The sequence below is a fragment of the Neofelis nebulosa genome, chromosome 11, assembly GCF_028018385.1.
Source record: "Neofelis nebulosa isolate mNeoNeb1 chromosome 11, mNeoNeb1.pri, whole genome shotgun sequence".
Classification (NCBI taxonomy): domain Eukaryota; kingdom Metazoa; phylum Chordata; class Mammalia; order Carnivora; family Felidae; genus Neofelis; species Neofelis nebulosa.
In genome coordinates, this window is record NC_080792.1 from 80,923,243 (window position 1) to 80,946,245 (window position 23,003).

At 40.2% G+C, this 23,003-nt stretch overlaps 1 protein-coding gene across 4 annotated transcripts in view; it reads left to right on the plus strand.

Annotated features, from left to right (window-relative positions):
• The window catches only part of TAOK3 (TAO kinase 3), a 180,780-nt gene that overhangs the window by 141,964 nt on the left and 15,813 nt on the right, over positions 1-23,003 (plus strand). For all 4 annotated transcript variants that reach the window (XM_058691648.1, XM_058691650.1, XM_058691649.1 and 1 more), the window contains 4 exons: positions 4,887-5,021; positions 13,234-13,470; positions 15,193-15,321; positions 20,674-20,877. In XM_058691648.1, coding sequence (XP_058547631.1) covers positions 4,887-5,021; positions 13,234-13,470; positions 15,193-15,321; positions 20,674-20,877 — 705 coding nt within the window. The remainder of the gene's footprint in view (positions 1-4,886; positions 5,022-13,233; positions 13,471-15,192; positions 15,322-20,673; positions 20,878-23,003) is intronic.

The window sequence follows — 23,003 nt, forward strand, 5'->3', positions numbered from 1 at the left end:
AGGGGCGGGTTCTTTGACTCTTCAACTCACATTTGGCAAAGTAAAAGTAAATTAACATATGAAGGTAATGTTTCTTAAGCAGGGCAGTCCTACAGACCAATCTCTATGGTAACATCTTCTTCCTCAGCGTGCTAGTCGTTTTTGCTCCTTAGTAGCCACCCTCCCAGGTTGTAGAGAGCCTCGTCCATCTTCTTCCCTTCCTCCAGCCCCGGCTGTTGATAGCTACAACTGCTCATGTAGTAATTGAATAATTTTGAAATGAACAGAAACAAAAGGCATAGTAGGTTTGCTGATCCCTTCTGCACAGCGTAAAAAGTGTGGGAGTCTATAAAAAAGCTTCTCATCATCCGATAAAAGCCATTTTTAGATCCTCTTCCTGCCCCCATGTCAAGGTATGCTTGTGTGTCACTATTTTATGACTTCCTTAGAGTACAGAGTGGCAGGTTTTTATGAAATACAGATTCGAATTCTGTTAAATAATATAAGAGAAAATGTCATTTTCTCAGAATCTTCTCAGACCTGATTTCTTCTCAGACCTATATTCTTGAGCTCATTTATTCAGCAGACATTTCCTGAATGCCTACTAAGTGTCAAGCACTAAGAAGCTGCTAGGTAGATAGAGTTTTCAAACCACACTTGCTGTCTTCAGAAAGCTCACAGCCTCACACATAGACACACAAGTAAGTATGTGACAGTATGATAAAGATATACCCAAAATACAACAGAGTCCAGAACAGTGGTTTCCAAGAGTTGATTTCAAGTTAACCTGGAAACTCTAAACAAGTGACTACACCCTGAATCTTAATTTCCGAAGCATAAATAGATAACTTAGAGAAAAACTTTTAAATAAAAGTAGAGCCCTCTGTCCAGGGTATAATAGCAAAGTTTGTGCTTCATGCTTCATATACTTGACTATATTGTATAAAAGTTCAATTCTTTTTACTAATGATTTCAAACAAACGTTATGACAGCTTTTTTTTTTAATCTGAAAAAGTTTTATTTTTTTTTACAGTGAAAGAACGTTATAAATTTACCTGGTTAACACAGATTTATTTAAAACTGGTCCTCACCCATATTGGTATTTCAAAGAGCAATTTTGTTTATTCCCAGATGATACTGTGTTAAAGATAAATTATAAACAAGGCCTATGATTTATTTGTCTTGGTAAAATAGAATATGATATTCTTTTTTTTTTTTTTTTGAATATTTTATTTTTAAGTAATCTCTTCCCTCAACATGGGGCTCAAATTTACAACCCCATGATCAAGAATCACATGCTCTACCGACTGAGCCAGCCAGGTGCTCCGATATTTGTTCTTAATCTTCTAAAAATCATTATTCAACATCAAAGATGTTGCCCCTCACGTTATTTGTAAATAATATACATCAGTGCCTAACTGCATTAATTAGCAAATTGTCCCTTTCCATTATTAATCTTAAAATGTGTTCAGTTCAGAAAGTTTGGGAGTCAGATATGGTGGTCATTTTCGAAGGGACTGCGATTTGAAGGGACAGTATAACCGACAGACATTACACCCAGTAAAGTTGATAGTTTAATTTATTTGTACTTGCTTCTCAAGTCACATTTCCCTCATTTCAAAATTGCTTCATTGTTTAAGTTGTCTTCAGAATTTTAAACTTGTTTTATGCAATGTAACTGAATATTTTAAAATTCATTTATTCATTCATTGGGACTCAGTCCGTGGAGCATGTAACTCTTGGTCTCAAGGTTGTGAGTTCGAGACCCATGTTGGGTATAGAGATAATGTAAAAATAAAATCTTAAAAAAAATTATTTAAATTCATTTTCTTATGCATTTGAAATGGATATCCACTAGTAGGCTAAAATTTTACCTCATTTTGTGGTCTCTTGCATAACATTTGAAGACTTTTAGTGTGGCGATACGTTATGAAGCTGCTGTGAAAAACTAAGAATACTTTTAAAAATGAAAAAAAGTTTAAGCTGAAATAAAGAATTATACTGTTGACATTATTTACTATATTTGAAGTAGATTAAAATTTTAGACCTATTCTCAGACTAGCTTTTAAGATAGTATTATGTTTAAAATATACCTTAGTGGGTTATTGAATTAACTACATTTTAACTAAAATCACTATGATTTCAAGTCTTAACTTTCCTGGTGTATCCAGTTTAAAAACTTAGAAAATATAATGTGAGGGGCGCCTGGGTGGCTCAGTCGATTAGGCAGGCGTTCCACCTCGGCTCAAGTCATGATCTCACAGTTTGTGAGTCCAAGCCCCGCGTTGGGCTTTGTGCAGACAGCTCAGAGCCTGGAGCCTGCTTTGGATTCTGTGTCTCCCTCTCTCTCTGCCCCTCTCCTCCTTGCACTCTGTCTGTCTCTCTCTCCCAAAAATAAATATTAAAAAAAAAATTTAAGAGGCGCCTGGGTGGCTCATTCAGTTAAGCATCCAACTTCAGCTCAAGTCATGATCGTGTGGTTCGTGGGTTCGAGCCCCACATCGGGCTCTGTGCTGACAGTTCAGAGCCTGGAGCCTGCTTCAGATTTTGTGTGTCTGTCTCTCTCTGCCCCTCCCCTGCTTGCGCGCGCACGCTCTCTGTCTCTCTCAAAAATAAACATTAAAAAAATTTTTTAATTAAAAAAAAGAAATATAATGTGACTTCTAATTTGCTAATAAGCAAGGTCCTAACCCACACGTGTTAATTTTTATCTGAGAGAAGATAGACTAATAGTAGTAAAATTATACACATTTGTGCGTGAATATGTTTCACTTTATTCTGTTCAGCAAACAGTGTAGATTCTGGTGTCACTATTTACCTTTGTAAATCAGGTTATTACAATTTGAAACTTAGCTGCTACATCTCAGTCAGTTTACTTAATGTTAGCTAATTAATAATCACCAAAACTTTGACTTCTTAAGCCCTCCTGTAAAACCACAGGACTCCACCTCATCTGTCTCATCTGCTTAGTGGCAGTTAGAAGCTCCTTGTTTTTCTGGGACTGTAATATTAGGATACACATAACTTACTAATAAACAGTCAGCAATGTGAATGGCGGTAGATCCCAGGGCCTTCCTCTCTAGAACGTTAAACCTAGTGCGTACATCCCAGTCTCACACCTGATCTCTCTTTGCCCTATAAAATAAGAGGTTAGATTTCCTGGGAAATAATATAGAAAAGTTTTAATTGGCCTTTCAAGGTTTTTTTCACATAAATCTCAAAAATATGGGTTGAGATATATTTTTAACCTATAGTACTATCTAATAGAACTTCTTGCAGTGATGGAAAGGAACTGTATCTGCACTGTTCAGTATGGTAGCCATAGTTAGTGGCTACCTTGAAATATAACTGGTGTGACCTGGGAACTGAACTTTACATATCTTATAGGATAGCACAATGGTAGCATATCCTTGAATTTGACGTATATGTCCCCAATGGCCTTACAGGTCCCTTCATTATTTAAAAACAAACTAGACCTCAATACAGTAAATTGAAAAAAAAAAAAAAATCTCTAGATATAGATGTAATGGCAGATACCTTCCCAACATTCTGGAGCATTCTAAATTTATAAAAGGAAAAAGAAAATCAGCCCAATGGTAAATTTAATCTTGGCTCTTGGCTTTTACATAAAAACCTGGATATAAAATTTAATTTCCCTCAAGAATATATGTGTCTTGACTTTTCAAAATTTTAGATTATATAATAAAATTTCGTGTTTTCTAAACCTCTTCAATTTTTGTTTTCTGTTGAAAGAGGAATTATTAAAAAAAAAATTCAAATAGTCATAGACAAAATGCAAAACCGACTTCTCACAAAAGAGAAGTGGATTCTCTTAAAACCCTAGGACAATAAGGGAATTAATTTCTCCTTCCCCTCCTGAACATGTACTATTTAAAAATCCCCCATGGTTGTACATGTTTTTGAGCTATTATTATAGTATCTTTTTCCCTGAAGGGTTAGAGCTACTTACTGACTGACCACTCCATCTTTTATAGAGAAAAGCATCACCCTTTGAAAGCATTTTCCCCTTTAAAACTCATTTAAATTACATTTAAGAAACATCCATTATTACCCTTCCAGGGAATGTTATTTTTCACTGGGCGTTACACCAAGATTAATCATCTCTGCCTATCAAGAAGCACAGATTTGATTAAATCAGCCAAGGGCATTAAATCCCAGCCTCACTCACTCTGGTGACCATACCAAGACTGAGTTGAGGAAGAATTTGTGAAAGTATCATTTGGTTGAAATTGCATGCCTGTCTCTTTAAATCTAAAAAAAAATCCTTTCAGAAGCTGTAGAGAGAAGGTGCTAGAACTGTGTACGATCATGACTGGAAAGCAGGATCCCTCAGTGACTGCCGAATCTTCCCAGCACAAGATAGAGAGGCAGTTCAGCACAAGCCTACACTGGTTCTAGGCAGAACGATGATCCTACCGAACAGATCTCAAATAAAATTAAATTGAGAAAGCAGATCTTTCAAGGGAATGAGGCGGAGGCTCGCTTTTATGTTAAAAGCAACCAGCATCCTCCTTGCTAGACATGGACATGACATTTTTAAAGGAATTATTTGGTTACAGCGTTTTAAGCAAACCGTTCTAAGGAGTCTGTACATTGCATTGTTTTTTCTATTCTTTTTTTCTTTTGCATATATGTAATTCTGGAGGTAAAGAAAAAGCCTGCCAGGGATTCAGAAGGCATCCCACTAGCGATCAGCTGACATTCCTAACTGAAGGCTGCAATGTGTTGCTTATTCATTTTGTACCGTGGGAGCTGCGGGGACTAGCAGAGAGCTAAACTATGCATTTCAAACAGCAGTGCTTGTGCAGAAAGAGGGGTGAGAGAGAGGCAGCCGGCGAGGAAAGAGCACAGCTGGACTTTCTCCTTGTTTTTATCCATTTCTGCAGGATCATGTATTCATAAGGGATGAGGCGGGCCACGGCGATCCCAGGCCTGAGCCGCGGCCTACCCAGTCAGTTCAGAGCCAGGCCCTCCACTACCGGAACAGAGAGCGCTTTGCCACGATCAAATCAGCATCTTTGGTAAGCAAACACCCCTCTACCCACCTTCCCTTCCTTCCCCTCCTCCCCATCTGGCAGCCTCTCGCCCTCCCTGAGCCTCTCTCGGCTTCATGGATGGGAGGAAAGGAGTCAAGAATGTTTTCTCCCTCCTAATAATTTTATTCATTTTAGAAAAAATCTGTTGGCATGGCAACCTGATCTCAGATATTTTAGCATTGTCTACGGCATGGGAAAAAAAAAAAACTCTGTGTGTGTGTGTGTGTGTGTGTGTGTGTATTTATATATGCTGTATATGCAAAATAAAAGGCCTTTGAGATGAAGTTGCTAACCTATCCAATTTTTTAAAAGCTATTTGTCTTTTCATTGAAATAATAACGCTAAAAAATTTTTTTAAAGGTATTTGATGTATGTGTATGCAGGGCACTATGCTTCTTTTTGTATAGATGCATGTGTGTCTGTAATGTATACACACACATCAAAAGATAAAACACAATATATTTTTTCAAATATATCATTGCTGGTTAATGGATGTAATTGTAGAAAATAAGATACTAGCTTCCCAGGGCCGAGTTGCTGGTTCGTTCTGGTTCATTCATTTATTTATTGCAACAATGGTAGTGGCTGCACTTCCCCATTTAACCCCTGAAGAATTCCGTGGCACCAATAAAGCAAGAAGGGCTTTGTAGGAGAGGATAGGGGTGGTTGTGGAAGAAGGGATACTGTAGGATCCTTCAGCATTTTTACTATTGCAAATGTGATTGCTGGATGCCCTTGTAGTAGCAAAAGGGGTGTGTGCTGGAAGAGTTAGTTTTCATGCCTCCTCCCCTTGGCCCCCCACGCGTGCGCGTGCGCGCTCACATACTCACACACACACACGGCTTCACCCTTGGCACTCTAAACTCTCTTTAATCTTTTGCTTCTGAATCTCACTTCACGGCCAAAAAATTACTGAAATATTCATTGTTTTGCCCAGATTGATGCTAGAGGTCACATGGGCAGAAAGAGTTCGTGTGTACTGCCTGGCTATTACATTTAGAACCTATGATGACATCATCCGAGGCCGACCCAGAAATTGTTTTTCTTGTCCTATTTTTTAAACCTGATTTCCACTTTTATCTCTCAAGTCTTTCAAAAGCTTCGATTATCTTTGAAATGGATAATGGATTATCATCTTAAAATAAATAAATAAATCTAAGGAAAATGGAAGTTAAAGCACCTACATATGGCTGTGCCTGCTGCTGTCTAAAAGCAAGCAATTTAATTGAGACTCCTTATCAGTAAGCCTGCCTTTAAGTTCCTTTGTGTAGAAGTTTCTTGTAATCTCCTTAATGGGCAATTTTTCATTTAAATGAATGTTATACTGTGTAATAGAGATCTAAAAATGTCCGTTCTGTGTTTGCTAATGATTGCTAAGCACCTAAAAGACATGCTTCTGAGTCTACATAAAGCATCATGAATTTGTTAATAAATAGCTTCATGTTATGATACCTGACCAAAAAAATATGTTATTTATGTAATATTATTACTTACCACCGACTCTAGTGAGACTTGTATGTCTATCCAGACATGCTCATGTTGAAATAAGAGGAGAAATGGTGAACAGCCACTGAGAGAGCACCAGAAGCAGGTTTTGAATATGAAACAAACATTATACCAAGTGGATCCCCCCCCCCCCCCGTCTGGGACGGATTCTCTCCTTTTGTCCCCTGCCACACCCTCATTCTCACATCACATATTCATGACCTCTCCTACCCCCGAATGTGATGTTACTACTGCCATGCCACAGTGGTCTGAAGTTCACATTTGTGCCTATCAGCCATCGCAGTCGTCTTCTCTGCTTCCCTACTAGGCCACCTCAGGACCATGGGCAAAGTCCTCAGGAACCCCTCTGAATCCTATAGGCTTCCTAGTGCCCAGACAGAGAACAGCTGAGATCAGTCTCTGATGGACTTTGGATTTGCTAAAAGGCTCCCTGCCCCTGTATTAAGTGAAAAGCTGAGTAGCTGATAGGCTGTTGCAGTAGCTGCAAGATAAGTTGTTGTATGCAGAAAGCCCTCTCCAAATGTAATGCTTTGGGAGTCATGGTGGGATTGATGGAAGTTTATTAGAGGTCAGTGGTATTTGCATCCAATGGTTTTTAAAGAAGAAAAATGAATGATTAGAAGGAGAAAGTGGTATGAAAGTGGTTACACAGTTCCATGTCTCATTTTGGACAATCTAATTATTGGTATGGATATTTCAATGTATCTTACCAAGTACTACAGTTCTACGACCTATGTTGTTTTAAAGGTTAATTCCAATAGTCCAATAGGAATATATAAGTCAGGGCACTGGAATATCAAAAAGAAATATCCAAATTTTAAAAGTAGATCATGAACCCTACTGCTTTTCATGGATCTCAGCTCAAAGGAAAAGGACTAAAGTTACTTAAATGACATAAAGGTAGGAGCAAGATGCTGAGAAAATGAAAGTCCAGTATAACGAACAATCAAGTCATTGTTGAAACCTCCCTTCACTTCCCATGATTGGTAGCAATACTATGTTGATTGATTGATTTTGGTTTAACTCTTTACAGTCTTCTAAATAGAAGTGCTGGCAAGTCACAGAGTGATTCAAAAGTGAACAGCAAAAAGAAAAAGGAATTTAGAAATTATTTTTTTCAATTAATACATAAATAAATAGATAATGAGTTTATATTTCAGACAGACTTACAAACTGACAAAAAATTTTATATTCATTAAATTTGTTTTATCAGCCTACCTCTTCTACATAAACCTTAAAGAGGCCTACACCTGTGGTTTTTGCCCTTGGCATTTTTTTGTACATTGTGCTTTTGAATGGGGTTATTGACCAGTGTATGCAGTCCATGGGCCACAGGCTTTTACTGCTAGATGTTTGTACCATTTTGGCCCCTTAACACTGAGATTTTTGTGTTCTTATGCACCGCTGCACAATTACGTTTGTAACCAAGGAAAAGCAAGGACTGTGAACCTAGACAGCAGAAGAAACCCTGAGGAAACTTTAGAATCAGGTATATTTGTATTATAATCATTGAAGGGCAGAGATGATTGACCTTATTTTGAAAAACTAGGAAAAAGAAGGGCATATCATGGAACCTTTTTTATTTCATCCTTTCTTTTTCTTCTCCTGTAAGAAAGTTCATATTGGACTGATTCATTATCTGGAGAAAGGAGTTGTTTGTATAGTTCTTCAGAATTTCTCATCTGATTTATTGGGCCTTTGAAATGTGCCTTCCTTAAGTTTTTATTACTGGTGAATGGAGATCCTAATATTTTAATTGGATTAGTAACCCATGAGAGTGTTTTCAGCTGTTGTTACATCTGATGTCATTTCTTAAAATTTCATAATGTCCTGGGTCATATGGTAGTTCCTTCCCATAGTCGATGTTAATATAAAGAGCACCAAGCCCATATCTATCAAACAATTCAGATTTTGATCTTCTGAAGGAATTCTCACTGGAATGAGTGGTCTTACTACACAGGTAAATTTATGTTAGAATACACATTTGGGCCGGGGGCCGGGGTGCCTGGCTAGCTCAGTTGGTATAGGATGTGACTCTTGATCTTGGAGTTGTGAGATCAAGCCCCATGTTGGGCGTAGAGCCTACTTTAAAAAAAAAAAAAAAAAAAAGAGGAAGAAGAAGAAGAATACACATTAGGGACAGGGGCACAAAACTCTTAGTTTCTAATCTCTAGGAAAGCGTGTAGACAGAAATGATTATTGTTCTATCCATGCAAACAAATATGGATTCTTTTACTTTAGTTTTACCAGATTTAATAGAAAAGCTCTTATAAAAATGGAGTTTTCATTTTGATTTAAAATTTTTTTTTTCAACATTTTTTATTTATTTTTGGGACAGAGAGAGACAGAGCATGAACGGGGGAGGGGCAGAGAGAGAGGGAGACACAGAATCGGAAACAGGCTCCAGGCTCCGAGCCATCGGCCCAGAGCCTGACGCGGGGCTCGAACTCACGGACCGCGAGATCGTGACCTGGCTGAAGTCGGACGCTTAACCGACTGCGCCACCCAGGCGCCCCTTCATTTTGATTTTAAAAACGCAACCTAATTTTCAGCTAATTATAGAATTGGATACCTGAATGAGTTTGATAGACGAGCATAAAAATATTAGCGCCTCTGCAGTAAATGCTGTTTCACCTTTCATCAGCCCCACTGTTCTGTTTCTAAATGCTTGAAGATGTGTCCTCTTCCTGGATAGTATAAGTGTACCAGAGGATGCTTATCAGAATATTGTGTAGCTCCTCTTTCCTTTCTCTCGGCTTCTTAATCTCACTAAGATCATTACTGATACCATTTTTTCACTTATGCTGCCCAGTCTATATGCCCAACTCCCATGACCAAACTCTCTGAATAAACATGTTGAATGAATGAATGAACAAGTGAATGAGTGAAGTCTCTTCCAGTTGTGCTATCACAGGAGAATTTGGATTTGCAGGTGTACATTTCAAAGTTCTTCATGCCAGTGTTTATGTATAAGGCAGAATTGCCTATTATCCATCATCAATTTTGGTATGAATTTAAAATGTTTTTTCCCTAGGTATTCTAAAGAGGGGGGTGTCAAATTTCTAATGTCAAAATGTGACCCGTTGTATTATTTTTTAAGAATTTGCTATAAATTTCATTTATTCTAGGAGCTAAGGTGACCAGTTTTTATCATAAATATCATATGTATTATTTTGATTGCATAAGTTGGCTTTGATCTCTTAAGAGGGTAACATTACCAGCCACCGTGCTTCTCTTTTATGTTCAGTAAGTTGTTTATTAGCCCTCTAGTGCAGTGTTCTGAACTTGGTAGGCAGATAGCACACTTTGGATGAAGTAGTGTGTTTTAGGTCCAAATTTTTGCTGGAATTAAATAAGGTAGATGGAATGACTGTAGAAATTTTCCGGAAAAAGTGCAGTCTAACTTTATGGCTCTTAACTTTTATATATTACTCCAGGTACGTGAAATGGTTAATAATTCAGTTTCATAAATTATACATACTTATTTTATAAGCCACAATCTGGATAAAACCAGTACAGTTTTATTGTTAGACTTCCCCTTTCTCTTGGATCTACTTGTTCTGATCTATGTCCGCATCACTGGAAATGCTTGGTGGAGGGAAACAGAGACATACTGCTCAGACCCTGGCAGGACAAGAAAGAGAATCAGCATATATCAGACATCTGTGTGTCAGACACCTTGCTGGGCACAAGTGTTATCCCACTAGTGATCTCATCATAGCAGTGGCTCCTCTTGGGAGACTTCAAGATGTTAAGTAATTTGGCCAAGGTCAGTTATATAGTAAGGGAGAGAATGAGATTTGTGTCCAAGGACCCTACTGGGCATGGCAAGATGCTACTGCCCACTATTAGTCAATCACAGTTTTGAAACTAGCATTATAAAAACTACTACAGTCACTACATTCCTATAACTTTCTTTCATTTTCAGATTTATTCAGCTTGTAACTTAGACTTACCACTCTCTCCAGCTTTGACTTTTGGGGGTGTTGATTCCTTCCATTACTTAATAACAGAAAGTTCATTCTTTTCTGCCTTGATGAGGTAGACTTCCTCAGGCAATTCAAGAACCATAGGATCTCAGTTCAAATCCTAGGCTTTATAAAAATTAAAGAGGCAAACTACATGTGAAAGGACATTGTAAACTGTATAGCATGATAAAATTTAAAATTGAGTGATTTTTTTGTTCTGATCAAATAGTATATTCGTAAGACACCCAGTATAAACTTAAAACATGCAGGTGTACATAACTGTAGATAAAAATATTTTTGTGTATCACATTAGACTTCATACATAAAACATCTGGCCATACTTTTATTTAAATTTGTCTACTTTGCTTGAGTATGGAATTCTAAAACTCAGTATCTCTCTATGTGCCTAAGAAGGCAGTCATGTCGAAACGTAGAAAGTTTTGTTGCAACAAATGGAAGGCGATATTAGGAGTTTAAGAAGGTGATTATCCAAATTTCAGGAAGCATTTAGAAGCAGTGTGTTTCTCCAGAACCTCAGTGATGTAAATGATAGCATGTTGAGCTTTGTAATTTGTCTTTGCCACATACTTGTGTGATCTGGTGTGCAGTGTGGCCACCCTTTTCACAGGCAGTCACTCACCAGTTAGGATAGAAAATGTTCCTGACACAACTCATTTCCGTTTTATCTTTAGGTGCCTGGTTTAGGGAAACACCCATCCTGAGACTATTTGACCACAAGCTAGTCAGACATCCTGCTGGCAAGTTTTAAATGTGTCATGATAGCTTTAGGGTGTGCCATGCCTCAGCTTTGGGAATCTGATTAAAGAAGGAATACTAACGCGAAAAAATAAGTTTAGGGATAATACATATCTCAAATGCAAATTACCCTAGAACAGACACTTTACTGCCATAGTTGTATGAAAAACAAGTAAATTCAGAAAGGACTAAATGGGATCCTTTCTGTTGATTGGAATTGTTGTTTCCTGATAGTTGAACTTCAGAAAGGCACAAACATGAGGAAGTGAAATATACACATATATTCCAAATGATTTCTTTCTTTCCTTTTATCATGAAATAGTCCATTAAAAAGAAACATGATATTGTGATGACAAAATAAATTTCCTTTAGAGTGTTAGGTGCCCCTTTGGTGATGCTGTCCTTTTTTTTTTTTTTTTGGTCTTGAAATATCTTCTACTCTTATGTTCTTCATACTTTAAAGAGGGTTGTCCTTTAGAAAAGAGAAATGAATATGAAACCTAGTGTTAGTTTCAGCTGGAAAGGTTTCAAAGTTTGGCTAATGTTTAATGGTATACTTTGATAATACTATCCAGTTACAGAACAGCACTCTCTTGATAGTAAGGACTCAGTCTGGTATGCAGGGACACCTTCTGAAAGGAGCAAAGAAACAAACTGTTCTTTGTACAAAATGCACTTTGACCTATAAACTGAAAATAGTAAAGAGAATTAATAGCACAAAGATTTCTAGTAAAACTTGTCTAAGGGTTAGCTTGGGGAGAATTGGCTTATAGTAGATAGGAGTGACTAAATTACTAGTGAAAAACAAAGCTGAAGTTATAATTTTGTAATTAATTTTTTTCCCTAAAACAGGAAAGATGAGAATGAAGTGAGCAGAGAATCTAACAGGAAAATAAAGAGGGGTGACATATTGAAGGAAGGAGTGGAAAATCAGAAAAGGTTTAATAGAAAGAAACAAGAGATGCCCAAACTTATATTTGCAATCTTGAATTTCTTGAATATTCACTTGAGTGAAGGAAAAATTACTAAGAAAAGTAGCCACCTAAAAATTATAGAAATCCTTTCTCTTCTTTAGGAGAGCAAGTAAATAAATATATTGTAATTTGCTGACATCTCTTCTGGGGGAAGGGGAGGTGGAAGACAGAGGATTTAAAAGAGAAGAGTGTGCTCTCTCTCTCTCTGTCTCTTCCTCTTCCTCTCTCTCCCTCCCTCTCTCTCCTTTCACCTTCCATGTCTCCCTCATTCATATTAAGAATCAGGAATAAATCTTGTTCAACTTTAGGAATATACTCAAAATTCCTATTAGAGACATGATCTTTAAAAACAAGCAGTCGGATATAATGCAGTGGTTCTCAACCAGAGGGATTTTGCCCCCCAAGGGACATTTGTCAATGTCTACAGACATTTTTGATTGTCTTGACTTGGGAGGTATGCTGGCATCTAGTGGGTAGGCCAGAGATGCTGTTAAATATCTTACAATGCAAGGATAGCCCTTCAAAGAATCATCCAGCTCATTGTCAATAGTGTTGAGGTTGAGGAATCCTGGTGTAGTAGAAATAGCGTAACTCTGGAACCTGACAGACCTGGGTCTGAATCCCAGCTCTGTGCCTTACTAGCTATATGACCTTGAGGATACGTATCATGATATATCAAAAATATGTAAATATAGTTCGGCTGAATGAATAAACAAACTCCCTCAAGTCTCAATTTCTTCATCTACAAATTGGGGGTGGTAACACCTACCTCATTAATGAGTAAAATGAGTGCATGAATGAGATGGTTTTCAGGATTAGGGATCAAGAATATAAAGAGCATACAAAATAGCACCTGGTACAGGTGAGCATTCAGCCAATAGGTAAGTTGATGGTGGCAGTGATAGAATTATGCCAGAGGGCTCCTCTACTTTGCCTGAAAGTTTGTCTTCCATGAATCCGGTTACCTGAGTTCTGTTCCCCGACCCAAATCAGGTTACACGACAGATCCATGAGCATGAGCAGGAGAACGAGTTGCGGGAACAGATGTCAGGTTATAAGCGGATGCGGCGCCAGCACCAGAAGCAGCTGATCGCCCTGGAGAACAAGCTGAAGGCTGAGATGGACGAGCACCGCCTCAAGCTACAGAAGGAGGTGGAGACGCATGCCAACAACTCGTCCATCGAGCTGGAGAAGCTGGCCAAGAAGCAAGTGGCTATCATAGAGAAGGAGGTCAGTGTGCACGCTCCTGCCTTGTGCTGTAACCGGGCCAAGCCTGCTCCAGTGGCCTCACGCGAGCAGGAGGCAGGAGAGGTGTGCTTTTTGCTGTTGGAGGGACAATGTTGCTTTGTGGTGATAGTTAAGAGGAGTTAGGTTTTGTGGGGCTACTTAAAATCGTCAATAAAAGTTAGAACAGTTACTGCAGGTATATGTTACGTTCTTGTCTATGCAAATGCATTCTGGGAGTCAATCCCTTGAGGGGGTCTGGGTACAAATAAAAAGAAACAAGGGACTTCTATCCTACAGAAACTTGCAGAGTTAAGACCTGCCACTGTGCCTGCCACACCCACAGTCCTCTTCAAAAGAAAACTGCCCTACAAATAGTCCCTTTTAGTGGTGACAGTCCCTGGCTTCACTGGACTAGGAATGGGCACCCGACCAATGGCAGCGAGTAATTAACCTGGCTATTGCTTACATCTTCTAGGAGACATCTCTCTTCCCCACCCAGGTCCTAAACCAATTTTTAAAACAGAGGAGAGAGTAAGGCAGAGAATCAAAATATGACTTTGATTACTGCTAAGTGTTAAATGGGAGAAGTGATTTATGTCTGAAGGGAAATGCATTAATAATACTGGACAAAACTAAACAGACTCACCTATCTAGGCACTGGAAGCACTAAACCAGTCGCCTTCCATGCCACCCCCTGTAAGACTTACATAGTGTGGGAAAGCAGGGGTGAACGTGTGCTCTCTGGGAATGGAGTGACTGGGGACAGAGTGCCAGGGGTGTCTCGGTAATTAAGCTCTTCTCCACATGGAAGGGAACATCAGAACTGCAGAAGCAGCTTTCCCTCAACAGCCATCAAGCTGTGAGGCAGCCTGGCCTGAAAAACCTCTGCCCAAACAGGGATGATATTGGTTAAATAAACCAGTCAGACTCTTTCTTGGGGATTTGGTTTGGTAAAGATGTAGAGAGAGTTGTTAATAATGGGAAAACTGTTGATAATGGAAGCTAAAGGTGAAAAGATACATAAAAAGAACCATGAAGCATAATCCCTTCTCTGTCTCCTAAGTACCTCATCTTACGTATGTGCTGATATAATGGTCCCCTGACACACAGATTTGGTAACTTTCAGGAGCCAACGTTTTTGGGTTATCTTTTATTTGGTCTGTGTTCTATCCATTTGGGAGCCCTCAAAATGTCCCAGTGTCTGACTGTTGTGGATTGTAGCAGGTGCCTAAGAAAACGAAGTATTATTAGCTTTGCCTGTTGTGCTAGAGATGACTCTACCCAGAAATCCAATAGTTGAAATAATTAATCAATTAGAGTTAGGTTCTTGGAAGAAAACTGGCCATAGTTACTTATCCATTTTTATAATTTAACCTGTGAGCTACCTACAATACAAAAAGAAAAAAAAAAAACAACTTTTATTATAATCCTTAGTTCACTTTTCATCCCATGTATTTTGTGTGTGTTCAATAAAACATGTTTATGGCTTACCTTCATATTTTTCCCATAGTTGGGAATGTTTTTCAATGGTAAACATTTCCATTTTTTTTAAGATACAAGAGAATCAGAGCAGGCATTTCCTTATTTTGTTTTTTATTTATTCTTTGTTCAAAAAACATTACATTATTCAGCGCTTATGGACTCTTTTCATGCATTGGAGAATACAGGCAACTGAATTCTGTGTGAAGAACAATTTATCCTAGATTGTATATGTCATTTTATCAGGCAAAGGTAGCTGCAGCAGATGAAAAGAAGTTCCAGCAACAGATCTTGGCCCAGCAGAAGAAAGATTTGACAACTTTCTTGGAAAGTCAGAAGAAGCAGTATAAGATTTGTAAGGAAAAAATAAAAGAGGTAAGAGTACCAATAATTGTCATCACCAATTTGCCATTAGAGTGCTTTGAATTTAAGGGCCTCCTGGCTGGCTCAGTCGGTGGAATATGTGATTCTTGATCTCTGGGTTATAAATTCACACCCCATGTTGGGTGTAGAGATTACTTAAAAATAAAATCTTAAAAAAAAAAAAAAAAAAGAATGGTTGGAACTTAAAATTGACTAACCTTACATTGTGATCAACAGTCTAAATCATTGAGTCTTTTTTTCAATACTTTTTTTAGTGTTTATTTATTTTTGAGAGAGAGAGAAAGACAAAGCGTGAGTGGGGGAGGGGCAGAGAGAGAGGGAGATACAGGATCCGAAGCAGGTTCCAGGCTGTGAGCTGTCAGCACAGAGCCTGATGTGGGGCTCGAGCCCACAAACCGTGAGATCATGACCTGACCCAAAGTTGGACCTTTAAGCGACTGAGCCACCCAGGAGCCCCTGATTCTCAAACTTTTATCACCTAAAGGGATTATTAAAATGGATTGCTAACTCACCCCTAAATTTTCTGATTCAGTAGGTCTGGGTGGAATTTGAGATGTGCATTTCTAACAAATTCCCAAGTGATGCTGATGCTGCTAGTCCAGGCATCAGATTTTGTTTTTTATGTTTATTTATTTATTTTTGAGAGAGAGAGCAAGTGAGCACAAGTGGGGGAGGGGCAGAGAGAGAGAGAGAGAGAGAGAGAGAGAGAGAGACACAATCGAAAGCAGGCTCCAGGCTCTGAGCTGTCAGCACAGAGCCCGACATGGGGCTCTAACCCACAAACCTTGAGACCATGACCTGAATCGAAGACGAAGTCAGATGCTTAACTGACTGAACCACCCGGGCTGCCCCAGGCATCAGATTTTAAGAATCATTGATCTAACTCTAAACCATTCTTGCCGACTTCCAGTTTATTCTTCAGCCACTTCAGCCAGAGTGATCTTTTCAAACCATAAGTCTCATCATACAACCTCATGATTGTAACAGTCCGTTGGCTTCCCGTTGCTCTTAGGATAGATCAAAATACTAGAAATCCCGAAGTGATCGGCTGCTAGCCTCCCCTCCAGTGTCGTCTCACACCGCTGTTCCCCCACCTGTTTTCTCTACCCCTGACTCTTCACTGCTCCTGCCACTATGGTCACCTTTTGGTTCTTCAGATGTATCAAGTTCCACTTTTCTCCAAGATCTTTGGAGAAGACTGTTTCTTTTACCAGGATGTTCTCTCCACCCCCACCCTCGACCCCCAATCTTTCCCTCCGCTGTTAATTCTTACTCCCCTCCTTGTAAGACTTAGGATTGTTTATTGATACCTTAACTTAAACATCATTTCCCCAGGGAAGCGTTTCCTGACTGCCTCAACCGAGACAGGTGCCTCTGATTTCATAACACTAGTTTTCAGTTATCCTTTTTTTTTTTTTCTTTTTTTTTTGCCCATGATTGTATCCCTGCACCTGGTACATGTGAATCTCTGATAAATGAATGATTGATTCCTAAAAGTTTGGTTGTGGACCATTAGTGGACATGGAGAGTCCTCCTGGGGAACTGCAATGTGACCTGAAAGCTCACATTTTTTCAGTTCTCCCACCAGTGCTTATAGGTGAATTGCCTACAATTCCCTAGACTTTCCTTCTCATAAGACTTAGCATTTCTGATTTGTAGACTACTGGTGTATTAAGGTTTAATAAAATTCAGTATGGGACATTCTCTCAGTTTGTAAAATAATTTATTGGAGCTCATAGTCTCCATTAACAATATGGGACATAGCAAGGCTCCTCTCCAATTCTTTTTTAATTAGGAAGTGAAAGCAAGTGGGTGGGGGTGAGCCTCAGGATCTTTAGTCCTGCCCAGATGAGCCACTGGTGATTGTTGGGACTGACAGAATTTTGTATTTAATCCCCACTGCCTAACTGGGAAAAATCTCTGACACTATAAGGTCTAGAAAACCAGACTGGGGGTGCCTGGGTGGCTCAGTCAGTTAAGCGTCCAACTTCAGCTCAGGTCATGATCTTCCAGTTCATGGGTTTGAGCCCCACATCAGGCTCTGTACTAACAGCATGGAGCCTGGAACCTACTTCAGATTCTGTGTGTGTCTCTCTCTCTGCCCTTACCCTGCTCATGGTCTGTCTGTCTGTCTCTCTCTCTCAACAATAAACATTAAAAAATTAAAAAAAAAAAAAAAAAGAAAGAAAGAAAAAGAAAAGAAAACCAGACTGTAGGGAGAAATAGCCTAACTAAGAAGGTTCATATTCTGTCTATTTTCTCTGAGTTATTGCTTGAGCCTAATTATTACATCATGATGGAAAGATGTTACTGGATCACAGGATAACATTGACTTTTCCCTAAGAAATTTAAAATGTTCTCATTTGCAGTTACATTCTGATGTCTAACACTATGCGTTTACTCACTTTCTGCGGCCACACTTTGTGACTGCAGCCACCATTTTGAACTTTTATAACACTAGGGTATTTGGAGATTGCATGAACTCAGCCTGTAGAAGATTCTCCCACAGAACAGCATTTGAGAATCCTCACTCAGTCCTCAGGCATAGGCTATTTTTGGTACTCAGATTTATGAGTGCAGGAAACCACAGGCCTAAACTTATAAGCCTTTCAACATGCTCATGAAGAAAAACAAGCCTAAACTCAGTTTGAGATAGCCTCAATAAGCCTTTCTGTGCAAGGCTAATCCCCCTTATGAAGTAAAGCTTAGTTCTATGTAAGGTGGCACGTATATTTAGATATTGATATATTAAAGATATTGCCCTTGGAGTGACAGAACAATCTCCATTATCCTCACTGTTTGATAGATGACAGGGGTGTGAGCGATACAGGATGACAGATGGTCCAGAAATAATTTGTTCTTTTTTTTTTTTGATAAACAATAACATTTTATAATAACAGTTTCTAGTATTTGTAAAATACCAGAAATTTGTAAACTTTTTATGTTGAGACAATTATAGATTCACATGCAGTTGCAAGAAACAATGCAGAGAGATCCAGTATACCGATTACCCAGTTTTCCCCACTGTAATATCTTGCTCAAGTGTAATGCAATATCACAAACAAGACATTGACATTGATAGTCAAGACACAGAACATTTCCATCACCACAGGGATCCCTCATGTTGTATGTTAAAGCCACACTCACTTGCCTACAGAAAGAATTTATTCTTGATTTTAGAGTGAGGTTTGCTTGTTTTTGTTTTTTGTTTTTTTGTTTTGTTTTTGTTTTTGAGAGAGAGAGAGAGAGAGAGAGAGTGCTCGAGTGAGCAAAAAAGCAAGCCCAAGCGAGGGAGGGGCAGAGGGAGAGGGAGAGAATTCCAAGCTGGCTCCACACTCAGCACACAGACTGACGCAGGACTCAATCCCACAGTTGTGACATGATGACCTGAGCCAAACTCAAGAGTCGGACACCCAACCGACTGAGCCACGCAAGTGCCCCGGGAGTGCGTTTTCACGGTCACATTTGGATTTGGGTGTGCAATGTAGTGGTTAATGCCAAACCTAGTAGTGAAGTCATGGCATCAGGAGATGAGTCACCCAGCCTCACTGATGTGATCCCAGTTTACTCCATGCTCCATGCAGCCTGCTCTCTTGTTGACTCTGCTGTTTCACTCAAGACTTCACTAGAACAGGAAAGTTGAAAATTGATTTACAAGGACTTCTTGTTTAAGGGCAAGCATACTGTAAATAGTGTTGATGTCCATATCACAAAACATCAGGTAAAATAGATATTAGCATTTGAAGGAGATTTTCACTGAGTAGTCAGCCAAATCTTACAGATCAAGCTGTCGGTATGAACAATATGAACAAAAAAGAGTGCACTGTGCTTTCTCTAAAAATGGTCTCCTTGCTTCCTCCATAGAGTAAAGTAACATCTTAAGGGTTCCAATTCCCCACTTTCTTCTCTTTACCCTTATGGTCTAGAGTAGTTATGAATTTTGTCCTCTTGGAAATGGTTCGTTTACCCACTCATACCAAGTAAAGGATACTTTTTTCCTGGGGCACCTGGGAGGCTCAGTCGGTTAAGCATCTGACTTTGGCTCAGATCATGATCTCACAGTTCGTGGGTTCAAGCCCTGCACTGGGCTCTGCGCTGACAGTGCAGAGCCTGCTTGGGATTCTCTCTCTCTCTTTCTCTCTGCTCCTTCCCCGTGCATGTGTGCATTCGCTCTCTTTCTCTCAAAATAAACAAACAAACAAACAAACAAACTTAACAAAAAAAGGAATGCTTTCTGAAATTCACACTAGAGACATTTGCAGAGTTACCTCCTGCCTGTGAAATCTGTCTGCTTCTCCCAGCCTTGTCTTCTTCACTCTTGCTCCACATGGCAGCAGGTTATCTTTTCGAGATGCATCTCATCCTGTCACTCCCACATGTATAAAATCCTTTTCTCCTGTGCTACAGATCAGTGTCCTTAACTTGGCCTATGAGGCCTCTGAGGGTCCTGCTTCATCTCATGTCACACTGCACCCACCACCCTGGGCCTTCTCTCCGCTCCTCAGTTGCACCATGTTTCAAATAAGCCACCTGATTTAGCACATGCCGTTTCCTCTGCCCAGAGTTTTCTCCCTTCTCCTCTTTCATTGGTTAGCTCCTACAAATTTTTCAAATTTCAGCTTAGTTGTTACCGAGATCCAATATATTCTTTAAAAAAAAAAATCTTTTAATGTGTGTTCATTTTTTGAGAGACAGAGATGGAGACAGAGTGCGAGCAGAGAGAGAGGGAGACACAGAATCCCAAGCAGGCTCCAGGCTCCGAGCTGTCAGCACAGAGCCCAACGCGGGGCTCGAACTCACAAACCGTGAGATCGTGACCTGAACCGAAGTCTGGCGCTTAGCCGACTGAGCCACGCAGGCGCCCCTCAAATAGGTTCTTTTAAATAAACATCCTTGTAGAACCAAGTCCTCCACCTGCACGGCAGCTGTGGCAGTAATTTTCGGTTCATTTCTCTGGTTCTTTGATTAATTACTGATTCCACATTGTGGCGCCCCACGATGGTGGTTATCGTGTTCTTTTGCTTACCGTTGCATCCTTGTGCCTTGCACAGTGCCTGTCACATGATGAGAACTCAGTAAGTGTACGTTGATTGAATGAGGGAGCCAGTCATTTCCGAGGCTGAGAAGCCAGAGACCCGGGAAGTAGCAGGCCTCCCCGGCACTTAAATAATCAGTAAACACAAGTTGGGAGAGAAGGATTGCGGCGCCAAGTATTCCTGTCCTTGTTCTCAGTTGCTCTCCCAGCAATTTCATCTAGCATGTTGTAAGAAACTATCGGTTCCTTTGCTCGATGAGACCAGCAAGTTTTTTGTTTTGTTTTGTTTTGTTCCTCTTTTTGCGAAGGAGATGAATGAGGACCATAGCACGCCCAAGAAAGAAAAGCAAGAGCGGATATCCAAGCATAAAGAGAACTTGCAGCACACGCAGGCTGAAGAGGAAGCCCACCTTCTCACCCAGCAGAGACTGTACTACGACAAAAACTGTCGTTTCTTCAAGCGGAAAATAATGATCAAGCGGCACGAGGTGGAGCAGCAGAACATTCGGGAGGTATTTATTACATTCATAACCGCCATCCCTGACTTACGGGACAGTAGGCTCTGTGAGGATCATCCCTGTCTGTTTGCCCGGCCTTATATCCTTCACGTTTATAGTCTTTTTTTTTGGTTCGTTTTAACGTTTACTTATTTTTGAGAGACAGAAAAACAGAGTGCAAGCTGGGGAGGGGCGGAGAGAGAGAGGGAGACACGGAACCCGAAGCAGGCTCCGGGCCCCGAGCTGTCAGCACAAAGCCTGACATGGGGCTCGAACCCACAAACTGCGAGATCGTGACCTGAGCCGAAGTCGGACGCTCAACCGACTGAGCCACCCAGGCGCCCCATGTTTATAGTCTTTATTGACACGCCTGACCCAAAGCAGGTATGCAAAAGTAGTCAGGGAATGAATTCACCACTGAGTAGAAGAAGAAAGCCCATTTACAGAACGAGGAATCAACATTTTCCAAATAAATGTCACAGTTTTATCGAACACCTATTATAAGCTATAGTATGCGGTGGAGAATCAAAGGAAGTAGAATAGAGAATTTCTGCCTTCAGCCTGCGTGTCAAACAGTTGTGTTTTTGTGGCTCCACGTGAAACACAAAGTGACGGTATGATGCTCTACAGTTAAGTCATTCAGGCACCCGGTGCCACCTTAGTGCCAGGCGTTGTGCTGGTGATGCCAGGACTGCGGAGTTGTTGTGTATACATCCCGCCTTCCAGCAGCCTAAGCCTGAGGAGAAACAGACATGTGACAGGCTGGTTACAACGCAGCAGGTCAGGTACAACAGTGGACCTATAAATGAAGTATCCTGGGAATACAGTCATGAAAGGGCTGAGAGGGCTCAGGGCCTGATGAGAAGCTGAGTGTTTGGGGTGTTCGAAGTGGAATGTCAGAACAAGGGGAGTCAGAAGCGGAATGCAGAGGGCCTTCCTTGTTAAGACATGTTATTTCCATTTTAGCCTGAAGGCAGTTGCATCACCATCCTAGGGGTTGCAGCAGGGGAGTGAAGAGAGTTTTCTTTGAAAGACATAGTGCACCAGTGTGAGGCTAGGCTACAGCAGGAAGAAGCCGAGTACAGTGAGGTCAGCCAGGACGTTCTTTCTCTAGGTCCACCTGGAAGAGGCATGGGGGGAGATTGGATCTGAGTGACATTTCTGAAGCAGAACTGACAGTAATTCCAACCAAACGGCGTAAGAATTTCAGGAGAGAGAGGGGTCAAAAATGGCTTCAAAGTTTCTAATTTGGGAAACTGGATGAATAAGACATTATTCACTGAGATGAGCGCAGAATGTGACTCAGTCGCAGATACAAAGTTCAGTAAGAAATCGTTGTGACCTGGAGTAATCAGGGAAACCCTCACAAATGAGCTAGCATGGTAAAAATATCAAAGTCTGCGAAAAACCCAGTGTTCGTCTGCGCGAGGGAAAGAAGCACCAAAGGCACGTTTATGGAATGAGCATCGGTACATTCTGAGCTCCTTGGGGGGCAGCATTCAACTGGGAGGGAAAAAGGATGGAGCAAACTAAAATTTATCAAATACATGCAGTGAGCCAGGCCCAAGCCCTTTGTCTGTGTTGTCTTGTCTCATTGGAAGAGAGACAAACCGCTGCACATTTTTGAGCCAGGCAGTGAGTGATATGCTAATACTGTGCGTTAGAGAGATTAGCCCAGTTTGGTTGATGGCAGTTCACAGATTGATTCTAGCACGCATTCTCAGTGGGGGGTGGTACTGCCCCCGGGGGAGTAAGCATAGGCTCTTGTGGGAGAGGGGTCTCAGATATTACAATGGCCACAGTACATACAGGGATATACAGTGTATCAGGTAGTGTTCATTCACCTTTTAGGGGAAAACCTAGAAAGCTCCTGGTGACGAAAACATAAAAATGATGATAATGGAAAAAGAAAAAAAAAAAAAAAAAGAAGAAGGTTGAGAAACATTGGGTTAGGGGGAAGAAACTGCAAGCAAAGTGATCAGGTGGTAGGAAATAGGGCGCACACAAAGATGATGGTGGCACATGTCCAACAGGCGGATTTGAAACGTATTTTGAATATCAAATAAACAGGATTTGGCATACCGTAGGATATGAGAGGAAAGATGAGGGTAGAATCAAAGTTATTTCTAGGGTTCAAGGCT